At 43.5% G+C, this 24974-nt stretch overlaps 2 protein-coding genes across 7 annotated transcripts in view; both read right to left on the reverse strand.

Annotated features, from left to right (window-relative positions):
* Nucleotides 1-2004, reverse strand: part of trim37 (tripartite motif containing 37) — a 102182-nt gene extending 100178 nt beyond the window's left edge. For 3 of the 6 annotated variants that reach the window (XM_043718165.2, XM_043718163.2, XM_087977222.1), the window contains exon 1: nt 1596-2003. The gene's annotated coding sequence lies outside the window, so the exon portion shown is untranslated. Of the gene's footprint in view, nt 1-366; nt 443-1595 lie in introns of all 6 variants that reach the window. The other 3 variants (XM_087977224.1, XM_087977223.1, XM_043718164.2) reach the window with 2 other exon arrangements.
* A 13408-nt stretch (nt 2005-15412) lies between these two features.
* On the reverse strand, nt 15413-20435 carry ovca2 (OVCA2 serine hydrolase domain containing). The gene is made up of 2 exons (XM_043718166.2): nt 20217-20435; nt 15413-17724 (listed from the first exon to the last, which is right to left on the reverse strand). The coding sequence occupies exons 1-2, from the start codon at nt 20404-20406 to the stop codon at nt 17222-17224; spliced, it is 693 nt and encodes a 230-aa protein (XP_043574101.2). The 5' UTR covers nt 20407-20435; the 3' UTR covers nt 15413-17221.
* Between the last annotated feature and the right edge of the window lie 4539 nt (nt 20436-24974).

Raw genomic sequence — 24974 nt, forward strand, 5'->3', positions numbered from 1 at the left:
TAATCACAGTAGCACAGCGGCAACAGTGTGTAACAAAGATCCAAAGCATTAGTCCACCAGGGCTCCTCTGACAGCACCTTCCAAACTCACGACCTCTTCCACCTAAACAAAAAAGGACAAAAGCAATATATGCATGGGAACACTACTACTTCAAGTCAGCCTTATCCTGAACTGCAACTATATTGTTCATTTTTAAAACGTTTCAGAGTCCATATCCTGGAACTCCTTTTCTATGGATGTCTCTCCATCCCAAGAACTACAGTATTTCAAGAAGGCAAATCACCACCATCTCTCCAGGATAATTAAGGATGGGCAATAAATGCTGCCTTAGGCATCAAGACAATAAATGATGAAAAATATACTAACGTTTATAAGTCACAAGTTAAGCTTCAGCCAAAATATCAGATTCTGAACTGCACACCCAGAAGTAGGATGCCAAGGTCTTAGAGAAAATAAAGAGATTTATTAGAATAGTAGCAACAATAAGACTTCAATTACATAGAATCCAGAAAATCTGCTATCAACATTAGAACAGAGGTTAAGGAGAGATTTGATGGAAGCTTTCAAAGCTAGGAATTGAGGGTGGCACGGTGCTCAGTGGTTAGCATTGCTGCCTCACAGCACCAGGGTCCTGGGTTCGATTCCCACCTGTCTGTGTGGAGTTTGCACATTCTATCGATGTCTGTGTGGGTTTCCTCCGGGTGCTCCGGTTTCCTCCCACAATCCAAAGATGTGCAGGCCAGGTGAATTGGCCATGCTAAATTGCCCATAGTGTTAGGTGTATTAGTCAGGGGTAAATGTAGGGGAATAGGTCTGGGTGGGTTGCTCTTCAGAGGGTCAGTGTGGACTTGTTGGGCCGAAGGGCCTGTTTCCACACTGTAGGGAATCTAATCTAATCTATGAAGGGTGCATAGGTTAAGTTATTTTATTTTACATTGGGATTAATGCTCAGCACAACGTCGTGGGCCAAAGGGTCTGTTCTGTGCTGTACTTTTCTACATTCTATGTTCTTTCATTTTATTTACATTACCAGACTATAAAGTTTAAGATAACTGGTCAATGAAAATGAAAAGGGAGGAAAGGAACAGTTACACGGTACATTAAACCAATCTGAAATGCAACATTGGAATTGATGGTATCAGGAAATTCAATTATAGCTTTCAAAAGGAAATGATTTATATACTCAAAAACGAGAATTACAGGCCTGTTGTAAAAGAGCTGATAGAGGCGCCTTTACAGACCTGGCAGAAAAATACTGTACAATTCCGTGCTTATTCATGTGCCTGCAGACAATCCATTTCCTCGGCACATCACACCATACTGGGTGCACTGGGGATTTATCACTAATTCCCGAATTAATGCTAGCCTGGATGCAGAGAATAGGGGCTGGGAAGGCACTAAGCACAACACAATGCTCTTTCTTCTGTTTTAGCAACACAATCCTTCCTATGTGGGAGAGACTGCCCCCGTGCACAAGCAAGGAAAACCGATTATTGACTTTGAAACTGATTTACACTGGAAGAAAAGGTTGGAATTCCACATTCCTCGGCCACACCACCATTGTATAAAACAATTAAACATGCAGTTCAACTCACAGGTAGTCGTCCAATCCAGGGTAATAATGATGCTGCTGTCCCTCGCTCAGCGTCACTGAGGATTTTATTGCTCCTGTGAAGTGTAACGTTATCCCTGGGGTTTGTGTGTGAGTGTAGGAGGATGTGCGTAGGCCTCAGCCTGCGGCCTAAAGCGGTTGCAGAAACCACTGACCGGCGTCGGTGCATCTGACGGTAGATCCGGTCCCCCCCCCCCAACCACCTTTCAACGTTTTTTGGGTTTTTTTTTCTCTATTTCTGTCACACTACTTTTCTCCCCTCACTCTGAACTGGATTACTCATTCACCGATCGCTGTTTTACTTCTTTTTTGCGCTTCTCGTAATGTTTTTTTTTGATACCTCCCCAACCCCGCGCCTCTTCAAAAAGCGCAGGCGACCGTTTGGTCACCCGGGGAGACGAGGCAGCCAATCAGGAGGCGGATGGTTCGCCACCGCCCCCAAAGATCTGGCCCCGCCTGCTCGCTGTCACACCACGTGGGGGCAGCTTGAACATGGCCCAACCAACCACCATTGCTTGCTCTTTCGAGTTGGCCAATCATAACGTGGATGGCTCAGGCTGTTTAGGAACTACCCTCTATTGGGCACCTCCTACTCGGAGGAGTTATCGCGACAATTTAAAGCCTGTTTCCATAGCTACTATAATTGATGTGTTTACGGGGAGAATGCGGGTAAGTGGAGTTGAAATGCCCATCAGCCATGATTGAATGGCGGAGTGGACTCGATGGGCCGAATGGCCTTACTTCCGCTCCTATGTCTTATGGTCTTCGACTCCGGGCAGAAAGGATACAATCCTTAGCAACGAAGTTCATGCAGCCCAGTTGGTGAAAGTTACAACGAGACTTTGAGGAACCAAACTTTGCAAAGACTTAATTTACAAAGAGAGTGATGTACTTTTTCCCCCATCTTGATCAAAGCCCAGGAACAGGCCCTTCAAGCCTGAGCCAATCCAAATGTACTGTCTAAAGGAGAGTTGTACTTGGCTCAAACTGTTAAGTTTTGTCTTTTCCCCGCCACAGATGCTGCTGAGTTTTTCTGGTTTTTTTTTGTTCGATTGTAAATCAATTTTATTAACTTTGTAATAAAAGCAAGATACAACAATGCTGGAAATCCAAAATAGTTTTAATTTACTCTATTAATAAGCTTCAGAATATGGGTTCTGATGTAGTCATTATCAGGCTTGAAATATTAACTCCTTTTTTATTAACTCCTTGGGACGACACGGGTTAGCATTGCTGCCTTACAGCGCCACGGACTAGGTTCGATTCCTACCTCCATTGATTGTCTGTGTGGAGTTTGCAAGTTCTCCCTGGGTCTGCGTGGGTTTCCTCCCATAATTCAAAAAGATGTGCGGGTTAGGTGAATTGGCTATGCTAAATTGCCCACAATGTTAGGTGCATTAGTCAAGGGTAAATATTGGGTAGGGGAATGGGTCTGGGTGGGCTCCTCTTCAAATTGTCAGTTTGAACTTGTTGGGCTGAAGGGCCTGTTTCCACCCTAGAGGGAATCTAATCTTCACAGATATTGCCAGACCTACTGAATTTCTCCAAGTTTGATTTTACTTCAGATTTTCACATTTCAGTTTTAGTTTTAGTTCAGGGTTTTTGTTTATGCTTTAAATTCTTTAGATTCTTCCTAGTCTCCATATGGGTTAGGACTCTTGTTGATAGGACTCTTAGCTCTGATTTCAAATTAGATTCCTGGACTCAAGGATATAGCCTACCCAAGAATGAAACATTCTTGGCGATCTCTGGAATCCCAAATTTCTTTATATCCAATTAAGTATTTTTTGAAATGTATTCGTCATGTAAGTGACGCAGCAAGTTCCATATTGTCTATAAACAGCAATAGGCTCACAACTGGGGAATCCATTTCTGTGATGTTGGTTCATAGATGCTTATTGGCTCAGGAAAACAGGAATAACTTCTTTTTCTTCAATTAACAACATGGGATGTTTTACATCTAACTGAGAGGGGCACACAGTTCCTGGGTTTGCCAACACATCTGAAATGCAGTACCTCCGACAATGCAGCATGCCTTCAGGAATGGAATGTGAACTGTGTTCAGGTCTCCAGAAAGGGAAATTAATCCTCAGAGGTGAGGATGGTGCCAATGTTTTTCTCTATTCTTTGATGGAAGTGGGTATCACTGACATGGCCAGCATTTATTGCCCCATTCCTAACTTCCCTTCAATTGAACAGCTTGCAGTCCCATTTCAGAGGAGATTTAAGAGTCATTGCTGTGACTCTGAAGTCACATGTAGGCCAGACCAGGTAAAGACAAAGGGTATCAGTGAACCAAATGAGGTTTTATTTCAATTGATGGCCATCATGGTCAATGTCAATGAAACTAGTTCTCAATCCCAGACTGTTTTTGTGCTGTACATCTTTGTGACTCTATATAGTTCTTAACTGAATTTGAATGAGCATTAGACTGGCATCTGCATTACTGGTTCAGTGAATTCACCACGACACAATGATCTCCCCTCAACTGATCCACAGTTGACAGTATGAACTGAAGCACTGTCTCATTATTGTAAGATGTGGTTTTGATGAGATATTAAACTGAGGCTCTATCTGAGCAATCAGACAGACTAAACAAAGTGCAATTTTATGGGAAACTTTCCTCTTTAAACATTGCCCCAATTAATAGCACCAGAAACTATTTTACCAATCATTAATTTCACTGTTGTTTATAGGGCTCACTCTGTGTTCAACAATAGCTGTCACACTGACACTTCCTGATTTCAGTACTCAGTACAACTTCTCTTTCCTGAACATTTAGTGTTCGATAAGTGTATCAGAATAGCTCAAGTTGTTATTATCAAGGCTACATGTGTGGAAGCCAAGTTTCCAATTTTGCGTAAAACCTGGCTTTTTAATATTGTTAATATAAAGTATAAAAGGAAGTAATGTGTTCCAATTAAACTGCAAACATCTGGCTGTATGAAGTCAAAAAACACAACCAACAATGTTAGATTTATACAGCAACTTTAAAATAGCATAACACCTATAAAGCACAGAATTGGAGCGTTTTCAAACAGAACTTCACATTCTGCCACTTAAGGCTCGAACAAAGACAAAGATTTTGAGGAGCACCTTAAAGGAAGAAGAAAACACTGAAAACTGAAGAGGTTTAGGGAGTGAATTCCACAGCAGGTAATGTGACAGCATACAATAATGAAGCAATTAAAATCAGTGATACACAAGAGGGCAGAATTGGAGAACATAGAAGGATTTGATCATAGAATGAGAATTTAAAATTGAGGTGTTGCTTAACTGGGAACCAATAAATCAGAGTGCAATAAATCAGGGTGATGGGTAAATAGAATACAAGTAACAAATTTACAATTAGCTTTAAGTTTATGGAAGTTGAGAGACTGGTTGGAACAGTCAAGTCTACAAGGAAAGGCATGGATGATGAATTCAGCTATTTAGAAACTATGGGGATGCAGTACAAATGACAGTCCTAGTGATGGCAATCTCTTATAGCAACCTCATCTTAGGGGGTCAAATTCAACACCCAAGATTGTGAATATTCTGGTTTGGTTTCAGACAGTAGCCAGGAAGAGGAATGATGTGGCTCGAGCATAGATTTTGCAAAAGAGACTGAAGATAATAGGTTTGAACTTTCCAATACATGACTGAGTTGGAAGAAATTTTGCTCATCTAAGATTAAGTGTTGGACAAGCAGTCAAATAATTTAGAAACAATGAATATGGAAAGCAATTTTCATAGCATCTAATTAGCTTAATTTATTTCAAATCATCTTCATGTATATACGACAACTTGTGTACGAAAATAGATTATCTGAATTATACTTCTGGAGAGTCTATTTTCTAATTAACTCAACTACAATGTTGAGGTTAATTAGTATAAAATATTGCACATTATCACACAAAGTAGTCAGGCCTTTGGACTTATTAATGAAAAGGTAATAAAATTACAATCTAATATCACATCTTAGATGCTGATTCTGTTTCCCTCTTTAGCTACTTGTTTGGACTGAAACCATCAAAAACTGCTGAGTAGCTTCAGAACCCATGTAAAAAAAGGATGAACTTACGTGGTTATGGGTTTGGAAGGTGATCTCTAAGGATCTTTGGTGAATTTCTGCAGTGCATCTTGTAGGTAGTACACACTGCTGCTCCTGAGCATCCATGGTAGCAAGAACAGTTGTTTATGGATATGGTGCCAGTTGAGTCATTTTGTTCTGGATGGTGTCAAGCTTCTTGAGTGTTCTGGAAGCTTCACTCCTCCAGACAATTGGGAAGCATTCCAACACAATCCTAACCAGTAATGGTGTAGATGGTGGACAAACTTTGGGGAATCAGGAGGTGAGTCACATTGTCAGGTAGATGCTAGTGTTATAGATGTTATGAAACTGCTTGGCTAGGAATGCAGCAAGTTCTACAGCATTAGTCTTCAGTCCTATTGCCAGAATGTTGTCAGGACCCATGGATAGTGTCCAGAGCTTCCACTATTTCTTGATATCACGTGGAGTGGACTGAATTGGTTGAAGACTGGTACCTGTAATGCTGGGGACCACTGGGAGGAGGCAAAAATGGATTGCCCACTCAGCATTTCTAGCTAAAGAGTGCTGTGAATGCTTCAGCCTTATCTTTGCACTGATGTGTTGGGCTCTTCTATTACTGAGGATGGGATATTTGTGAAGCCTCCTCCTTCAGCGAGTTGTTTAGATGTCCACCACCATTTGCAACTGGATGGAGGAGGACTACAGAGTTTAGATTGGATATGTTGTTTGTGGGATCACTTAGCTCTGTCTATCACTTGCTGCTTCTGCTGTTTGACACACAGCTGAGTTCTGCTTGGTAGCTTCACCAAGCTGACATTTTATTTTAAGGTATGATGGGTACTGCTCCTGGCATACCCTCCTGCACTCTTCATTCAACCAGAGTTGTTGTCTGGTTTAATGGTATTTGATGATAGCTTGATCTGATAAGGTAATCTGATTTAGTGAAAGTGGCTGAGGGATAAACCCCCAGCTCTTCTTCAAATAATGACCATGGGATGTTTTGTGTTCACCTCAGAAGGTAGGTGGGATGTCAGTTTAATTTCTCATCTGCAAGACAGCTTCTTAAAGTGCAGCACTAGAACATAGAACATAGAACATAGAAGAACATAGAACATACCCGACTCAATACGCGGGAAAAGGTTCATACTGTCGACCCTATCTAACCCCCTAATCATCTTGTACACCTCAATCAAGTCACCCCTAAACCTTCTTTTCTCTAGTGAAAACAGCCCCAAGTGCATCAGTCTTTCCTCATACGATTTTCCTTCCATACCAGGCAACATCCTGGTAAACCTCCTCTGCACCCGTTCCAATGCCTCCACATCCTTCCTATAGTATGGCGACCAAAACTGCACACAATATTCCAGTTGCGGCCGTACCAGAGTCTTATACAACTGCATCATGACCTCAGGACTCCGGAACTCAATTCCTCTACCAATAAAAGCCAGTACGCCATATGCCTTCCTCACCGCACTATTTACCTGGGTGGCAAATGTCTTAAAACTTAACAGGGTTTTCTGCTCAAATGTTCAGAGTGGGATTTAAGCCCCACAACCTTCAGAGTCTGACATGAGAATCAAAGATAACACGTCCATCATCAAGACCACGTCTATCCACCAGTGGTTCAGTCACTAACCTCAACTCCTATATTATGGAACACCACATTGATGGTTTCATCACCTTAAACCTGAACCTTTCCAATACTTGTACTGGTAAATCCATATAACCTACAACTGATTCAGATCTCAAAGGCCTGTGTCCCATCAAAATCCCACTCTTTTCTCAACTCTCCACATCTATTTATCAGCTTTGCAATTCTGATTTTCAAATCACTTCATTCATTCCACCCTTCCCCTTAGAGGTTCTTCCATCCATCGACTCAGCATAACACCATGAGAATAGAAGCAATAGTAGGTCTCTTGAGCCAACTCTGTTCTACTGTTCAATGTCTGATCTGATAATCCTCAACTCAACTTTCCTGCCTTTTCCTCACATCTCTTCTGATTAAAAATCTGTCTCAGCTTTAAATGTACTTTACCCAGTAAAGAATTCCACAGATTCACTTGCCTCAAAGTTAAGAAATTCTTCCATATCCATTTTAAATGGGTAACTCCTTGCTCTGAGATTATGTCCTCTGGTTCTAGAGTCCCCCGGAAGGAGAACCATCTTTCAGCATCAACTCTGTCAAGCCTCCTAAGAATCTTATGTTTCAATAAAGTCACCTCTCAATCCTCTAAACTTCAATGAGTGCATGGCTAACCTACTCCACCTCTCTTCATAAGAAAACCTCTCCAGCCTGGGATCAATCTAGTGAACATTGTCTGGACTGCTTCCAATGTCAGTATATCTTTCCTTAGGTGAGGACACCAAAACTGTTCACAGTATTCCAGCTATGATCTGACTAGTGCCTTGTGTAATTTTAGCAAGACATTCCCTTCCCCCCCCCCACTCCCTATTTTTATACTCCATTTCCTTTGAAATAAAGGCCAACATTCCATTTGCCTTCCCTATTACCTGGTGAATTTATATGCTAACTTTTTGAGATTGATGCACAAGGACTCTCAGATGTCTCTCTTCTCCGTAGCTTTCTTCAGTATTTCTCCACTTAAATAACAATCAGCTTCTCTATTCTTCCTGCTAAAGTACATTACTTAATATTTTCCCACATTATATTCCATCTGCCAAGATTTTGCCCACTCACTTAATCTGTTTATACCCCTCTGCAGACTTTGTTTCATCCTCACAACTTGCCTACCCATTTATTTTTGTGTCATCTACAAACTTGGCATTTCCCTCACCCAAGTTACTGGTAAATATTGTAAATAACATGGGAAATGTTTCCTTGAGCTTCTAATGTAGACCCAATTAGACCATCCACTGTAATAAAAGTACAGCGTTTAGCTATTCTTCCTCTGAACTCATCTTTCTTCCCACTTTCAAAAATCTACCCAAACTCACCTCCTTTCTCAGTGCAAGCTGGACATTAGCATTCCTGTTCCAGGCAGAGTTCAAAAGCTGGGATGGAAGTCTCATTTGTATCTGTGTGTAATAGGTTTGTTTATCCAGGTTCTGGTGAGCATGTAGCTACAGTCAGCCATCAACTTGAAGCACTCAGATAGGTATGGAATGGTCGGTATGAGAAATTGAAATAATTACTACATTGCTGCACTATTACATACTCTGAGATTGGGCTCATTATGCGCTGTTAATGTAGAATTTAAGTACCTTTACACGGTGTCAAACTGTTATCTACGTGAAATAAAAACAAAGTGCTGGGAAACTCAGCAGGTCTGCAGCATCTGTGGAGAGAGAAAAACAGATTTAACATTTTGAATCCAATACAACTCTTCTTTGGATCTGTATCCACAGTATTTTTTTAAATCTGAGTGTTCTCCACCCGAATTGGTGCATTTATGTTAACACAGGATATTGAAAGTGGAAAAATGCTTCATTCCCCAGTACTCACCTCCGTCAAGGAGTGAGCATAAACTCTTCCTTGGAGGGCAAAGTATGTGGGATGGTGAGACAGTTTTCAAAGCAGGTCAGAAGGACCTGTCAATTGAACAAAGTAAAAAACCTTTTCCATGCAGCCAGTCATTAGGGTCTGAAATGCTTTGCCTGACAGCATGGTGAAGGCAGGTTTAATCAAAGGAAATTACAGTCTTATCTGATAAGAACAAGTGCATTGAGTTACAGGGGAAAAGGTGGGGGAATGGCACAAGGTGCACTGCTCTCTGGAGAGCCATTGCAAGTATGATGGGCCAAACAATCTAATTCTGCACAGCAACAATTCAATAACAGAGAGGCTTCAAGCAGCAGATCACCCAGAAGGAACATAATCAGTTCATTATGAAGTAAAGTAGCATGAATAATTTGCATTTAAAGAAGCACCTTTAATATAACATCTCAACATATTTTCCATAAGTAATTATGGAACAAAATTTAATATCAATCCACAATCTGGAAAGTGCAAACAGATTGGATTGGGGTTCTGGAGTCAGAGGAGATTACAGGGGTAAGGAATGGACAAGGTCATTCAATCACAAGGATGAGCAATTTTAAATTTGAAGCATTACCAAAACAGGAGCCAATCCACATCAAGCGAGTACAGCGACTTATGGGTGAACCAGGCTAGGTGTGAGTCTGGATATGGACATTGGGGTTTGCGGATTAATAAGATGGAAAAATCATAGAATTGTGCATGTATTTCAAGATTTTTTAAAAACTCTCTTCCCCCCTCCAATGAAAATCCTGGAAGGGTGAAGGACACACTCCCATCCCCTCCCCAACAGGCAGCAGTAAAATACTTGGGTTTTGTTTCTGTGACAGAAGTGCATTCAGCTGAACTGCTTTGAAGCAGTTGCCTAGCAACAGCATGTCAAAAGGAACAGGTTGAAGTTATGCTCTAGCAGCACTATGGATAGGACGGTGGCTGCACTCCATTTTAATGTCATCTCCTGGATGACAAAATATCCCCATTCCTGATCACTGGAGAGAACAGTCCACACAGAACATCTGTTACCTGGTTAGTAGGTGACTAATGAATTAAATATGGGAGCAGAGAAATACCGACCATGTACAGTTAGGTCCTCTTATGCTCCAAGAACTTGTCAACAGCCAAGATCTTTTACAGTGTTCAGAAGCTATTTACTATATTTGTGATTGGGAGATTATTATTTACGAACTCACTGTACAGCATCAAAAGTCTAACTGGAGATTTTGGACAAAGTGGGTATTAGTTTCTGCCAACAGAGAAACCTAAGAATGTATTATTATAAGCACTCATATTACAAGGAGATCGCTCAGATAATCAGTTAATCCAAATGATTTTCAGACCAGTTGCCAGGTGTTTGCATCTTACTCAAGGTTAGATGGGCTTGACAGCAGCTTACAGTGCTGAGGGAGAGGGGAGGACAGCAAAGTTCAAGTACTGCTGCAATGAATTGCACTTAGTGCTGGAATAAGACAGGACTGTGTATTCATCCGATGGCTCTATATAGGAGAGAAATGCTTGCATTCACTTGACAATGTGCTTTTTATGACCTCTGGACATCCCAATGACAGCCAAATGAAGTGTAATTATCGTAATGGAGTAAAGGCAGCATGCAATTTGTGCACAGCAAGGTCCTGCAAACAGAATGTGCTAACGACCAATTAATCTGTTGTATGACATTGATTGAAGGATAAACACTGGACAAAATACCCTTTATCTTCAGATGGTGACACATATGATCTTTGATATCCACTTGAGGGGGCAAGCAAGGCCTTGGTTTAACAACTCATCTGAATGCAGGACCTTCATCAATCCTGAACAGTCAGCTGAAAATTTCCTCTGGACTGTGACTTGAACCCAAAACTTCCTGACTCTGAGGAATGTCCCAGGTACTGTGTAAGCAACAGGAAAAGTGTAATTCAAGCATCAAACTGGGGAGAAACAGTGAGAGATAGGGAGTTTTCAGGAAGAAGGGAAGTAAAAAGCTTTATGACAAATTCTATTTTTAAACTTGCATCTTCTCCCTCCTAGTATTATGAATTCGGTGTTGGGGAAGGGCTCACGGGCTCGTTAATTCTGTTGACTAAAGTATGGTACAGAGTAACACCAGGAAACTACATTCATATCCTGTACTAGGTGGGCTAGTTCTGGGAGCTGCTCTCTTTCCTTGCCCCAGAGTGAAATCATGGCAAATGCCATAATTAGCAACCCTCAGGCAATGAGGATACTGGTAAAGCAAGAGAAGGGGAGGAGAGTCAGCATTTCATCGTACTATGTTGAATTTATTTAAAACCTACGAAGCAATACATTCTATCCCTAATTTGTAGCTGTTTAATTAGTATTATCTGATAATTAAAAAAGTTTTCAAGTTAATATACTGCTTTTATTTTAGCAGCTCAAATGAACTTTTGGAGAAATTTAATTCAAGTTTCTGTTAGCAGAACAACTTTAAATTATCAGGAGGGGGACTGTAAGGGTGGATTCTGCATCAGCGCATCCAATTCTCTCCTCCAGGATACTGTCAAATAACGTTTGCAAAATTTAACACGTAATTTCATCTGAGCAAAATATCCCCAAACATGCGTGACATGCTCATTCTGTGACCGGATTTAATTTAGAATTAATTACATCTCAAATTCTGCCAAAGTTAACAGTTCATGTTCTGCATCAATTTATTTTACAACCGGATTCACAGGATGATTATTTTAACATTCAGCAACGAATGTTCAGTCGCTGATCTCACACAAAAAGCAGCTGCTTTTACAGCCATAAGCAGCAGATGACAGGTGCTGATAGCGGAGGAAGATGACTAACAGGAGGATTGTTTTTTTTTGCAATAAAACAAGTTGTTTTTTCCCGTGTAACTCCTGAGGATTTACCATCCGTTACTGCGCAGCATCCCTGGGTTCAATGAGAGACAAGTGCAAATCTCCACCCAATTCTGAAATCAGTGTATTGGCCCTCTGCCAACTGCCTGACACGTGGCACCTAAAAATGAAATGTCTCTGCAATGTTCAGCCCTGCCCAGTTGGGAATCTCCCCAGTGTGTAGAGTGATAAACCAGCGACATTGCCTCCACGCTGTGCGAACTTATGCCAGGAATGCCAGTTGGGCAGAGTTTGCTAAGAAACGCCATGAATTCAGCACATGCGCCTCACCATTTCCCCAGCTCCACCAGGTTTACCAGGCCATCAAGAGGAAATATTGCAGCATTTGACAATATACCAAAACATCCAGTTACTCACTATAGGAAAGAACTTTCATTTCTGTGGAACCTTTCACACCCACAGGAAATTATGTTTAGATGGGTAGTCATTGTTGTAATGGCAGGAAACAGGCAAACAATCAGCCCTTAGCAAGTCCACAAATAGCAATGAGATAGGTGTCCACATAGGCTGTTTTCATACTGTTAGTTATGGGATAAATCGGAGATGGTAGACAGGACCTCAGTATTGCATGATCCGAGAGACTGCACTATCAATAATCAGTTCTGCACTGAAACCGGATGTTTTTTCAAATTCTTTTACAGGTTGAGAGTTTCATTGACAAATCCAGAATTTTTGCACTCATCTAATTGTGCTCGAGAACATGGTTGTGAACAGTTTTGAATCATGCAGTCCATGTGGTGTAGTTACACCTACAATGCTGTTAGGAAATGTATTCAGGATTTTGGCCAAGTGATAGTGAAGGGAAAGTGATATTGTTCCAAGTCAGGATGGTGAGTGGCTTAGAGAGGAACTTGCCCTTGGCCCTCTGGATGGTAGAAGTCGTGGGTTTGAGAGATGCTCTGCTCAAATCTTTGGGATGTCGACTGAACTCCTAACATTCTGACTCAGATGACAGCACTAATTATTGAGCTATGCTTATAATGTTAGATTTCTGTTGCACAGGGTTTAGGGCTGCCCTGGAATAAGTGGTGGGCATTGTATCGGCAATCAGTCTAAAACATGGGCTGTTCTAATCTTAGTCGAAGTATCAAGCACTCAGAACTAAAGTGCTTTATTTAGAAAGGGGAAGAGAATGAGGTGTCCAAATAAATCTGGATTCCTATGGACAGCTCGTCGCAGCTGGTGACAGGATAAAACCAGCAGAAGGTGTGCAGCAAGTTGGCCCAAGTTTTCCTTCTTGTATTCTGGAAGGTTTTGATAGGAGAGTGAATGGGGAAATAAAAAGACTGCACATAGAATAAGTGACTGTATTGAAACAACAATCTGACTGTGTTTCACTTGTGCAACAGGTACCAACAGTATCAGAAGACATGAGGAGTTAGATCCATTCCACACTTTAGATAATAAATATACTTGCAAAATTTAATTGCAGTTTACACCACTGTTGAGAATTACAAGCATAATTTATGCTTTTGGGCTAACAAATATACCGACAGGATCATCGTGTTATTTTTGCAATTATGAGGGAAATTTACAAGCACTGGACAATGTTCCTCCCGCCCACTCCTTCACTTCATTTGAGTACAAGGAATTCTCAAAAGCTGCAAAAGCACAAAGTAGTCAGACCCAATTCTTCAAGCAACTCCAAACAGCAAGACTCCATTCAGGCCCTTTGATTCCCTCAGGGCTCTGCCTCAGCGTCCCTGTGGCCTCCCTTATGGCTCTCCTGAGAAAGCAGCTCCTCAACCTGGCTTCTGCTCAATAGCTCCTCTTTTCTTACGGCGCCCATTTTTCTCAGATGGTGACTCTGAAAAGCATCCTGGGACTTTGTACTGCACTCAAAGGTGCTGTACTAGAGACTACTAGAGACTTTCACCACATCCGGACATCCCAAACCATCTACTGCCAAATGATGTTTGAAATAAGAAACAGGGGAAAATGTACAACTTTTTATAACAGTACAACTGTTTATACAATGAGCTCTGATCTGAATCTCTCTAACAGGAGTCTCCCCACTCTGTGCTTGTTACATAAACAGTGGATGTTTATATGATCGAGCTGCCGCTCTGATTTGGAAAAGAGAAGACTGACAGTTGAACATGATAGCCCTCTTTAAATTGATGGGGTAGACACAGAGATGATGTTTCTGTTACTGTTCTGAACAGAGTTAAAATGAGGGAGAAACCAAAGTCAAATGACTGCAAAAGAATGTGTTTTACAAACAGAGCAAGTTTCTGCTTCTGCCATAATTGATGGTATGACCTCGTTGAGTGACTGTCACTCTAATAGGAATCATTTGATTTTATATTAAATTATTGTTCAATACATCAAGCCATCTGCTGTTAGGTTGTTAGCAGGTATCTCTCTGGGGGTCCCTGTTTATTTCCTGTCATCTTCCATTTCCAAATAAATCCATCATAAATGGAGCCAAAGACAGAAGGAAGAGTCGATGTGCCTGTTCAGAGTCTGCAGTGTGTCTGGCTTACATAGCCTGGGACCTAGCAAGAGGGATGATCTGTTAGTTCATGGGGAAGAGTACCCACAAGCAAACCGGCTGGTGCAACGTGCCAGCCATGGGTGAGAATAACCGCATCAACCAGCAGTTCACAACAAGAGGAACAGGAGCAGGCTCCTCCGATGTGCCCTGTCATTCTAATAGATCACAACTGACTGGTTCCTCAACTTCTAGCCATCAATGATCCAAAATAATCTTGATAATTTAAAAAGCTATCTACCGACCTGTTTTAAGTTTCAGTGCAGACAAGTGAGGTTTCTTCTTCCATTTAGATCATCCTTCAGTTCAACCTAGCAGATGCGCCTCGGTCATTCTCAATGAGGTGTCCTTGTTGAGACCAGATGAACACAAATTTCTCCCTCCCCAAACAATTTACCTCCTTAGTTGGGTGTGTATGGGGGCAATTATTACTCAATAGCTCTCCACAGCACAGAGTCACATCAAGCTTTCATTAAACTAGTTTACCATCTTCTGTCCTTCAGAGTGGATCAGTTTAGAATCTGCCAGATCCAGTTAGATGGAGAACAAAACACAGCCTTGATGTCTTGGGAGAGGTGAAAAGTCTGCTATTAAAGGAGGGGAGGGGTGCATCCGAATGCCAAGGTGTGGTGTAAAATTCCAAGCAGTGGAATGTGGTGAAACGGTTAAAAATTATGTCCCAATACATGTGTGAATCTAACCGGAATGGAGGTGTTGCTTAGTCCCGTGTGAATCTTCTTATCTGTATGTAACCAGAATGGAATGTGTTTTTTAGCCTTGCTCTGCTGTTCACATGAATGTTTATATCTGGAAAAGAGTATATCAGCTGGAAAAGTCTCCAGTTCGGTGAGTCTGCTCCGGGGTTACGTTTAACCGCCGAGCGTGGGTTGTTGGCAACCGCTCTACGAGAACTGACGGCTCCCAGTTTTGGTAACATGTAGAGTGAGTATAAGCCAGACCCGTTCTGGCGACGCTGCGGGGAATAAAATGCCCATATTCTAGCAGACTCGCCTCTTGGTCGTTTGTTCTGTGTCAGACTACTCTCCTATGAACCTGACCTTGAGAATTTTTTAAAACACAAGGGAAGGGTGAAGAGCTGATGGAGAGAGGAAAGGGGAGGTATTGCATGTTAACAACATAGCACATGGGAATTGCATGCAGGCATGTAGGAATCGGGGAGCACCAAGCATAGGGGTACCTTAAGTGGGATCAAGGTGGCGAATTCAGAGGTGGCAATGGGTGGCTCTGACTGAATTATAATAGCCCTTCTCCCCTTCTAACAGACTCCCCCTCTCAATTTCTCCCTCTCTCTAGCGTCAAAAGGGAAAAATTTGGGAACCACCAATGAACAAAGCATCTTGGAAACACAGATACAGTATTTGGCTGTGGTGGAAATAGATCTGCCAGTGACTTTAATGGGAACTAAAGTGAATCAGGGTGCGTGGCTGGACTACCTTATGCTAGAGCTTCTTCCTACCACCTTGAGTTCAAGTCAGCCCAGTTCAAGATGACCACGTGCACGAAGGAGAAGAGAGTGGAAAACTCACAGGGAGATGGTGATGCAGTGGTAATGTCACTGGACTAATACTCGAGAGGCCTAGGCTAATGCTGTGGCGACATGGGTTCAGATCATGGCAGCTGATATAAATTGAATTTAAATTCTAAGATCTGGAACAGAATAGTAGACCCACCTCTGAGTCAGAAGGTGCAGGTTCAAGTCCAACCTACTCTAGAGGTATCATCACAAATTAACTAACAAACTAAAAGCCAGACACAGTGACAGAGTCCCTACCTCTGGACCAAGAGACCAGGATTCAAGGCCTACCTGCTCCAGAGACATCTCCCTGAGAAAGTTGATTAGAAAAGATCTAAAAACTGGCAACAAGTTTTCAAAAACATAAACCCAGTCTCAGTGATGGTGATCATGACATTATCATCAATTGTTTTAAAAATCATTCAGGTTCACTGACGTCCTTTAAGAAACAAAATCTGCCATCCTTTCCCAGTCTGTGACACATGACTCCAGATCCACAGCAACATCGTTGACTCTTAACTGTCCTTTGAAATGGCCGAGCAAGCCATTAAGTTCAAAGGTGATTAGGGACGGGCAACTGATGTTGGTTCTTCCAGTGATGCGCACACCCGTGAAAGAAGAAATTTAAAAAACCCACTGAGACATCTAGCAGTTGTAAAAACTGCTGAGTAGGGTCAAGCAACAAAATGCTGGGCTTACCGATGATTCTCACATTCAACAGAAAAAATAATGCAAGTCTAGTCCTTTAGTTTTCCTTTTTTTCTAAATAATGACATGGTTTATTTGCACAAGATAGGTGCTCTCAATGTGACAATGGCTCACACCAAAGGAGGCAGAAAAATCATTCATGGTTGGTGCTAAGGAAGATGAGCTGGAGTTCCCAATCCTGATCAAGGTCCAGTGACTCTTTTGGAAATCAAATGCCCACAAGTGTTGGACAAGGCCAGGATTAATTCAGGAGAAATTTATGTGAGGGATTCAGACGAGTTCTCAGGATCTCTTACAATGGGTAGACTATGTTAAATTGGGTATTCTTCCATAATCACCATCCTCTGGATGAACAATCTGGGGTTATTTCTTCATCTTTAAAGCAAATGGAAATACATCACATTTCAAAGATCTCCAGTAAAAAAATGCCTTAATGATAAAACCTAGTTGAGGCTCGAATTATTTCTTCTGAAACCTCTCCAAGAACTCTGAGTAAACCAGCTTCTGAGGAGCAGAGACGGGAACAAAATGTCCTCCTGTGTGAGTAAGAATCACAGGATCGACGAAGGATTTGGACAGGTCCTGGCTCAATTCTCCAGGGATGACCCGGTCAGTATCACCAAACACATGCAAAGACGGAATAGCGATGGGCTCCTGATAGAAATGCTCATGGAGCTTACACCTGCTCTTAAAGCCAGCCACAAGAATTGCAAAATCAAACTGGAATCTGGGGTCTCCCTTCTGCTTGAGGGCACAGACCATTGCCACAAGAGCTGCTCCTTGGCTGAAACCCATGATACCATCAAATGGGCCTAATTCAGCCATGGCTTTGGAGATGGTCTCCAGCGATTCTTCAAGCCCTTTGCAGGTCTCCACATGATCCAAGGCATTGAAACTGTCCTCAACCGGGTTTGAGAACCACCAGCCACGGCCATCTTCCTCAGTTTCCCCCATTTGAGTCCCTGAATCAATGAAACATACTAGAATTATCACTTTCCCGTGTGTGAAATGTTGGATCAAAGTGCAAGAAATATTTATTCCTGGAATGCAGGATAACTTGGTAAGAGAGTATTATTAAAGTCATAGAGATGTACAGCATGGAAACAGACCCTTCAGTCCAACCCGTCCACGCCGACCAGATATCCCAACCCAATCTAGTCCCACCTGCCAGCACCCGACCCATATCCCTCCAAACCCTTCCTATTCATATAACCATCCAAATGCCTCTTAAATGTTGCAATTGTACCAGCCTCCACCACATCCTCTGGCAGCTCATTCCATACACGTACCACCCTCTGCGTGAAAAAGTTGCCCCATAGGTCTCTTCTATATCTTTCCCCTCTCACCCTAAACCTATGCCCTCTAGTTCTGGACTCCCTGAACCCAGGGAAAAGACTTTGTCTATTTATCCTATCCATGCCCCTCATAATTTTGTAAACCTCAATAAGGTCACCCCTCAGCCTCCGACGCTCCAGGGAAATCAGCCCCAACCTGTTCAGCTTCTCCCTGTAGCTCAAATCCTCCAACCCTGGCAACACCCTCGTAAATCTTTTCTGAACCCTTTCAAGTTTCACAACATCTTTCTGATAGGAAGGAAACTAGAATTGCATGCAATATTCCAACAGTGGCGTAAACAATGTCCAGTACAGCTGCAACATGACCTCCCAACTCCTGTACTCAGTACTCTGACCAATAAAGGAAAGCATACCAACGCCGCCTTCACTATCCTATCTACCTGTGACTCCATTTTCAAGGAGCTATGAACCTGCACTCCAAGGTCTCTTTGTTCAGCAACACTCCCTAGGACCTTACCATGACGTGTAGAAGTCCTGCTAAGATTTGCTTTCCTAAAATGCAGCACCTCGTATTTATCTGAATTAAATTCCATCTGCCACTTCTCAGCCCATTGGCCCATCTGGTCCAGATCCTGTTGTAATCTGAGGTAACCCTCTTCGCTGTCCACTACACCTCCAATTTTGGTGTCATCTGCAAACTTACTAACTATACCTCTTATGCTCGCATCCAAATCATTTATGTAAATGACAAAAAGTAGAGGGCCCAGCACCAATCCTTGTGGCACTCCACCGGTCACAGGCCTCCAGTCTGAAAAACAACCCTCCACCACCACCCTCTGTCTTCTACCTTTGAGCCAGTTCTGTATCCAAATGGCTAGTTCTCCCTGTATTCCATGAGATCTAACCTTGCTAATCAGTCTCCCATGGGGAACCTTGTCAAACGCCTCACTGAAGTCCATATAGATCACATCGACTGCTCTGCCAGGATATATTGGCTTTGGAGCAGAATCACTCAAAATCTGGTGCCTTTGCTTGTTAAACAATAACTTGATTTTAAAATTTCTTCCTTCTTTCCAAATCTGACCACAGCCTTGCCTCTTCTCATCTATGTATATCGTACAGTTCTACAAGCCTCTCACAAAGCCCTGACTTTAATTGCTTGCTCCACCATTGGCTGCATCTGCATTCCACCCCCTTCTCTCCCCTTATTTCAGGCAGTTTTTAAAACCTACTTGTTTGACCAAATTTTTGGTTATCCAATTGAATCTCTCCTCATGTGGCTCAGTGCGAAAGTTTGTCTGATTACAGTTCCCTGGAGCAGCTTTAGGACTTGGAGCTACTTTAAAGGTGCTAAATAAATGCAAGGTAATGTTTTATGCTAAATTTTTAAAAAATCAAAAGAACTGTGGACGCTGTAAATCAGAAACCAAACCAGAAATGGCTGGAAGAGCTCAGCAGGTCTGGTAGCATCTGCAGAGAGAAATCAGAGATAACGTTTCTCCCGAGTTAACTGGCGTTCTGAGGAAGGGTAATTGGACCCAAATGTTAACTCTGATTTCTCCTCACAGATGCTGCCAGACCTGTGAAGTTTTTCCACCAATTTCACTTTTTGTTGTTGTTTTATGCTAGTTACCCTGATAATATTCAGGGTCAGCTCCACAATCTTTGGGGGGTCGGGGGAGAACCGGGTGCAGTCCCACAGTCTTGGGGGGGAGGTGGGGGAAGAGAGAGTTATAATCGGGGTCAACTGCAGTTTGGGGGGTGGCGAATCAGGGGTCAGCCCCATAGTCTCGGGGGGATAGGAATCAGGGTCAGTCCGACAGTCTTTGGTGGTTGGGGGGGGGGGCTCGGGCTCAGGATCAGGACCACTCCCCCCCCCCCACAGTCTGGGGGGTGGCAAATCTGGGACGCAGAAAGGAAGGGCACTCGAACTCGTTGGGAATTTAAAGACCAAACAAAAGGCTGGAAATACCCAGTATTTTAGTTTTATTCTGATTTTAGATTCCCAGCATCTGCAATATTTCCGATTTTATGAGTGACCCGGTTGATTTTGTGATTTGGAGGCCCCGGAGGTAACAGTCCAGGTTTGAAAACTCAATGCTGTGGCCCCTTCACCGACAAGGCCCAGCTCCCTCCCCGGACTCGCCTGACCGACTCACCGTCTCCGGCGGCTGCAGGAGGCTGAGCCGTAGTCCCCAGAGGAGGGGGCACCCTGAGCGGCGACGACACGTACAGCAGCTCGGCGCGTTTCCGCAGCGCTTTCCGCAGGGAGCCGGTCCGCTCTCGGAAAATCCTGCCGTCCTGACGGTAACCGTGAACACACAGCAGCCGCAACACCGGCGGAGCCATTACAGCGACGGCAACTACAACCGGCAGGAGCCCGCCACCCAAACCCATCCGACTGGACAACCAAGAGCCGCGTACACACTGCCCGCCCGATAGATTGTTCCCCCGCCACCAATTTACTCCCCAATCCAACTGAGTCATTCCAAAATGATACAACAAACAAAGTATCTAGAATTACACCAATCAGCTGCTTCCAATTTCAGTTGTACACCTTTTAAGCTGTTCACAAAGGAAAAAGAATATTTTGTTTGATTTCCATTGCAATGACTGAATATTTAAATACACTTAAAAGGGCAGGACCCACTAATGCAGGTAAATGGCATTAGTGTGGTTTGGTGTTTCTTGGTCGACATAGATATGTGGGCCAAAGGGCCTGTCTCTATGCTGTATGAATCTATGAATATATTATCTAATTCCAATGAAACTCAGTGATTCAAGGGATGAAGGTGTCATTGCCTAGGCCAGCACACATTGGTTTAATTGCCCCTTTATAAAGGTAATGGTGAGCCACTTTCTTGAACTGCCTCACTCCATGAAGTGTAGGGACCCACAATGCTGCTAGGGAAGGAAAAATTCCAGGATTTTGACCCAGCAACTTTAGAGGAACAGTGATACATTTCCAAATCAGGATGGTGAGTGGCTTTGTGAAACTCGCAGGTTGTGGTTCCTGTGTATCTACTGTTCTCAGTGGTAGAGAGCATGGGTTGGAAGGTGCTAACTAAGGAGCTTGGGTGAATTTCTGCAGTTCATCTTGGAGATAATACACACTGCTGCCACGATACATTGGTGGCTAAAGGAGCAGGGTCTGTGGACTGGGGGTTACATCAGTGCCCAATAACTAAGTCCCAGAGTCCTCTGGCTTCTGCTGTGCTTGATTAGGGGCTGGAGGCCTGGTCGTGGAATAGCACCAGAGCCCATGATTTCTGTCCCTGGCCCTGGGAGGGAGTGAATGTTGTAAGTGATGGGCATGCCAGTCAAGTAAGTTTTGTTTTTGCCCTGGATGATGTTGAACTTTTTGATTATTGTTGGAGGTGCATCTATCCAGGAGTTTTCTATCACATTCATGACTTAGAGTCATACAGATGTACAGCATGGAAACAGACCCTTCGGTCCAACTCATCCATGCCAACCAGATATCCCAACCCAATCTAGTCCCAAGGCTTCAGGAAGTCAGAGGTGACCATACAAGATTGTACTGAAGGTAAACATTGATTCAGGGTAAAGACTCTTCCAAATGGAAGTATTTTGGACCTTGATTGGGGTTGGGGGCAGAATTGGTCACAAACAGAACAGAATGCATCTGAGCAGATGAAGAACTACCATCCAGCTGTAAGAGGACACTCTGAGTTTATCAGCAGCATTCAGCTGTTAATTTGAAGGTATAGTTAATATTTTCATGAGAAATAACAGCACAATTCCTCCAATAATACCAGATCTCTCCTCAGAAGATCGACAAATAAGGAAACGTGAAAAAGGACTGACTTAATTTTATAATCACTGAATCAGTCATGGCTCATTGGGCAGCAGCCTTGGCTGTGAGTCAGAAGGTTTGGGATTCAGGTTCCACTTCAGAGACTTGACCCAAAGTCAATGTCAAAATCTCAGGGTAGCTCAACCTTTAGGTGAAACACTGATCGGGGCCCTACCTGCCCTTTCTGGTGGGCAGAAAAAAAATTTGCAGCACTAATCAAAGAAAGGGAAATCTCCTGGTCAGTATTTAACCAGCATCTCATTAAAGCTTACAACATTCATATAAGGTGTAACTGGATGAATGTAGGTAAGATAATCTCTCTGGCTGGTAGATCTATATCAGGGAACTTTTGTCATAAGAGCCAAACTGTTTAACTGAGGAGAAATCTCTTTGCTCAGAGGTTGGGAAATATTTGGAATTGCTGTGAAGTCTTAATCATTGAGTATGTTCATTAGTCATTGATAGATTTCTGTATGTTTATGAAATCAAGTAAATAGGGATAGATGATCAGCCATGATTGGTTTGAATGGTATAGCAGCTATGACCGGCTAAATGGCCCCCCTCTTCTCTTATTTCCTTTTTTACATAACACCAAAATCTCATTGCTATCTGTGGGACTTGACTGTTTTCAAATTAGCTGACACATGTACTACATTACAACAGTGATTACACTTCAGAAGTACATCATTGACTTTGAGGTGTCCTGAGGTCATGTGGAGTGCTATATAAATGCAAATACTTACTTTCCAGAGATCAAAGCCAGATGGAAATGTGTCACAGAGCATCAACACTATTAAGTCAAACATAATATATTGATTTACTCAGCTACATATCTTGACATGTGTCCCTTGGCAACTGCTGCTTCTTGTTGTGGTGGGACTATTGTTGACTTTGTCAACTGTCCCAATCTTCTCCTCCCTGTTGTATGTGCTGAAATCCATCCATCAGTCACTGATGATGGTCATTACTTGGTCTGCCTGCCAATTATCAGCACGGAATGGGCATTTGCAACATCTCCCTCAGGCCCCCAACCTCTTTTTCCCGAACAAACAATTTCCAAATTGTTGACATCTTGATTTTTCCACCGTGTTCGACCATCAGAAAAATCAATCATTCGTCTCATAAACTACATAATGAAAGGCAGAGGTCCAAGGATTGATCCCTGTGGGACTCCATCAATCACAGCTGTCCCACTCAAGTAATTTCCTTTAATGGATACCTTCTGCTTCTTGTTGTCAGGCCAATTTTCGATCCAATTAGCAATTATACTCCTTGAATCCATAAGGACATGATTTTTTTTGCTACAGGTTTTGTGAGAGATGTAAGTGGAATCCTTCCTGAAGGTCATAGCTAATTTTCCTCATTCACTGATATAGCTACACCATCAGAAAATTTTAATCATTTTTCTGAGTGAGGACGAATGGCACTTGTTGTCTTCTCGACCCGTTTTGAGGCTTCAATTGTGCAGTTACTTCAAAATATGCTAGGCCTTTATCTGCTGAAGTTTAGAAGAGTGAGGGGCAACTTGATTGAAATATAGAAGATCCAGGGTACAGTGAGGGGTCTTGACAGAGTCAATGTGGAGAGGATGTTTCGAGGAGAAAGTGAGGTCTGCAGATGCTGGAGATCAAAGTTGAAACTTTATTGCTGGAACAGCACAGCAGGTCAGGCAGCATCCAGGGAACAGGAGATTCGACGTTTCGGGCACAGGCCCTTCTTCAGGAATGAGCAGAGAGTGTTCAGCAGGAGAAGATAAAAGGTAGGGAGGAGGGACTAGGAGGAGGGGAGTTGGAAATGTGATAGGTGGAAAGAGGTCAAGGTGAGGGTGATGGGTCGGAGTAGGGTGGAGGCGGAGAGGTCAAGAAGAAGACTGCAGGTCAGGAAGGCGGTGCCGGGCTGGAAGGGTCCGGCTGAGACAAGGTGGGGGGAGAGGGGATGAAGAAACTGGTGAAGTCCAAGTTCATCCCCTGTGGTTGGAGGGTTCCCAGTCGGAAGATAAGACGCTCCTCCTCCGACCGTCGGGTTGTTGTGGTTTGGCGGTGGATGAGTCCAATGACCTGCATATCCTCGGTGGAGTGGGAGGGGGAGTTGAAATGCTGTGCCACAGGTTGGTTGGGTTGGTTCGTCCGGGTGGCCCAGAGGTGCTCTCTGAATCGCTCCGCAAGTAGGCGGCCTGTCTCCCCAATATAGAGGAGGCCACACCGGCTGCAGCGGATGCAGTAGATGATGTGGGTGGAGGTGCAGGTGAATCTGTGGCGGATATGGAAGTTTCCCTTGGGGCCTTGGAGAGAAGTGAGGGGGGAGGTGTGGGCGCAAGTGTTGCACCTCCTGCGGTTGCAAGGGAAGGTGCCGGGAGTGGTGGTTGGGTCGGTGGGGGGTGTGGATCTGACAAGGGAGTCGCGGAGGGAGTGGTCTCTACGGAAAGCTGATAGGGGAGGGGAGGGAAATATATCCTTGGTGCTGGGGTCTGTTTGGAGGTGGCGGAAGTGACGGCGGATGATGCGCTGTACATGGAGATTGGTGGGGTGGTAGGTGAGGACCAGTGGGGTTCTGTCCTGGTGGCGGTTGGAGGGGCGGGGCTCAAGGGCGGAGGAGCGGGAAGTGGAGGAGATGCGGTGGAGGGCACCGTCGACCACGTCGGGGGGGAAATTGCGGTCCTTGAAGAAGGAGGCCATCTGTGTTGTACGTATTTTGAACTGGTCCTCCTGGGAGCAGATGCGGCGGAGACGAAGGAATTGGGAGAATGGGATGGCGTTTTTACAGGGGGCAGGATGGGAGGAGGTGTAGTCCAGGTAGCTGTGGGAGTCGGTAGGTTTGTAGTAGATGTCCGTGTTGATTCGGTCGCCTGAGATAGAAACAGAAAGGTCTAGGAAGGGGAGGGAGGAGTCCGAGACTGTCCAGGTGAATTTGAGGTCGGGGTGGAAGGTGTTGGTGTAGTGGATGAACTGTTCAACCTCCTCGTGGGAGCACGAGGTAGCGCCGATACAGTCATCAATGTAGCGAAGAAAAAGATGGGGGGTGGGGCCAGTGTAGTTGCGGAAGATGGATTGTTCCACATACCCTACGAAGAGGCAGGCATAGCTGGGGCCCATGCGGGTGC

The sequence above is a fragment of the Chiloscyllium plagiosum genome, unplaced genomic scaffold, assembly GCF_037043375.1.
Source record: "Chiloscyllium plagiosum isolate Xiang-an unplaced genomic scaffold, Cpla_swu_hap1 HiC_scaffold_31, whole genome shotgun sequence".
NCBI lineage: Eukaryota > Metazoa > Chordata > Chondrichthyes > Orectolobiformes > Hemiscylliidae > Chiloscyllium > Chiloscyllium plagiosum.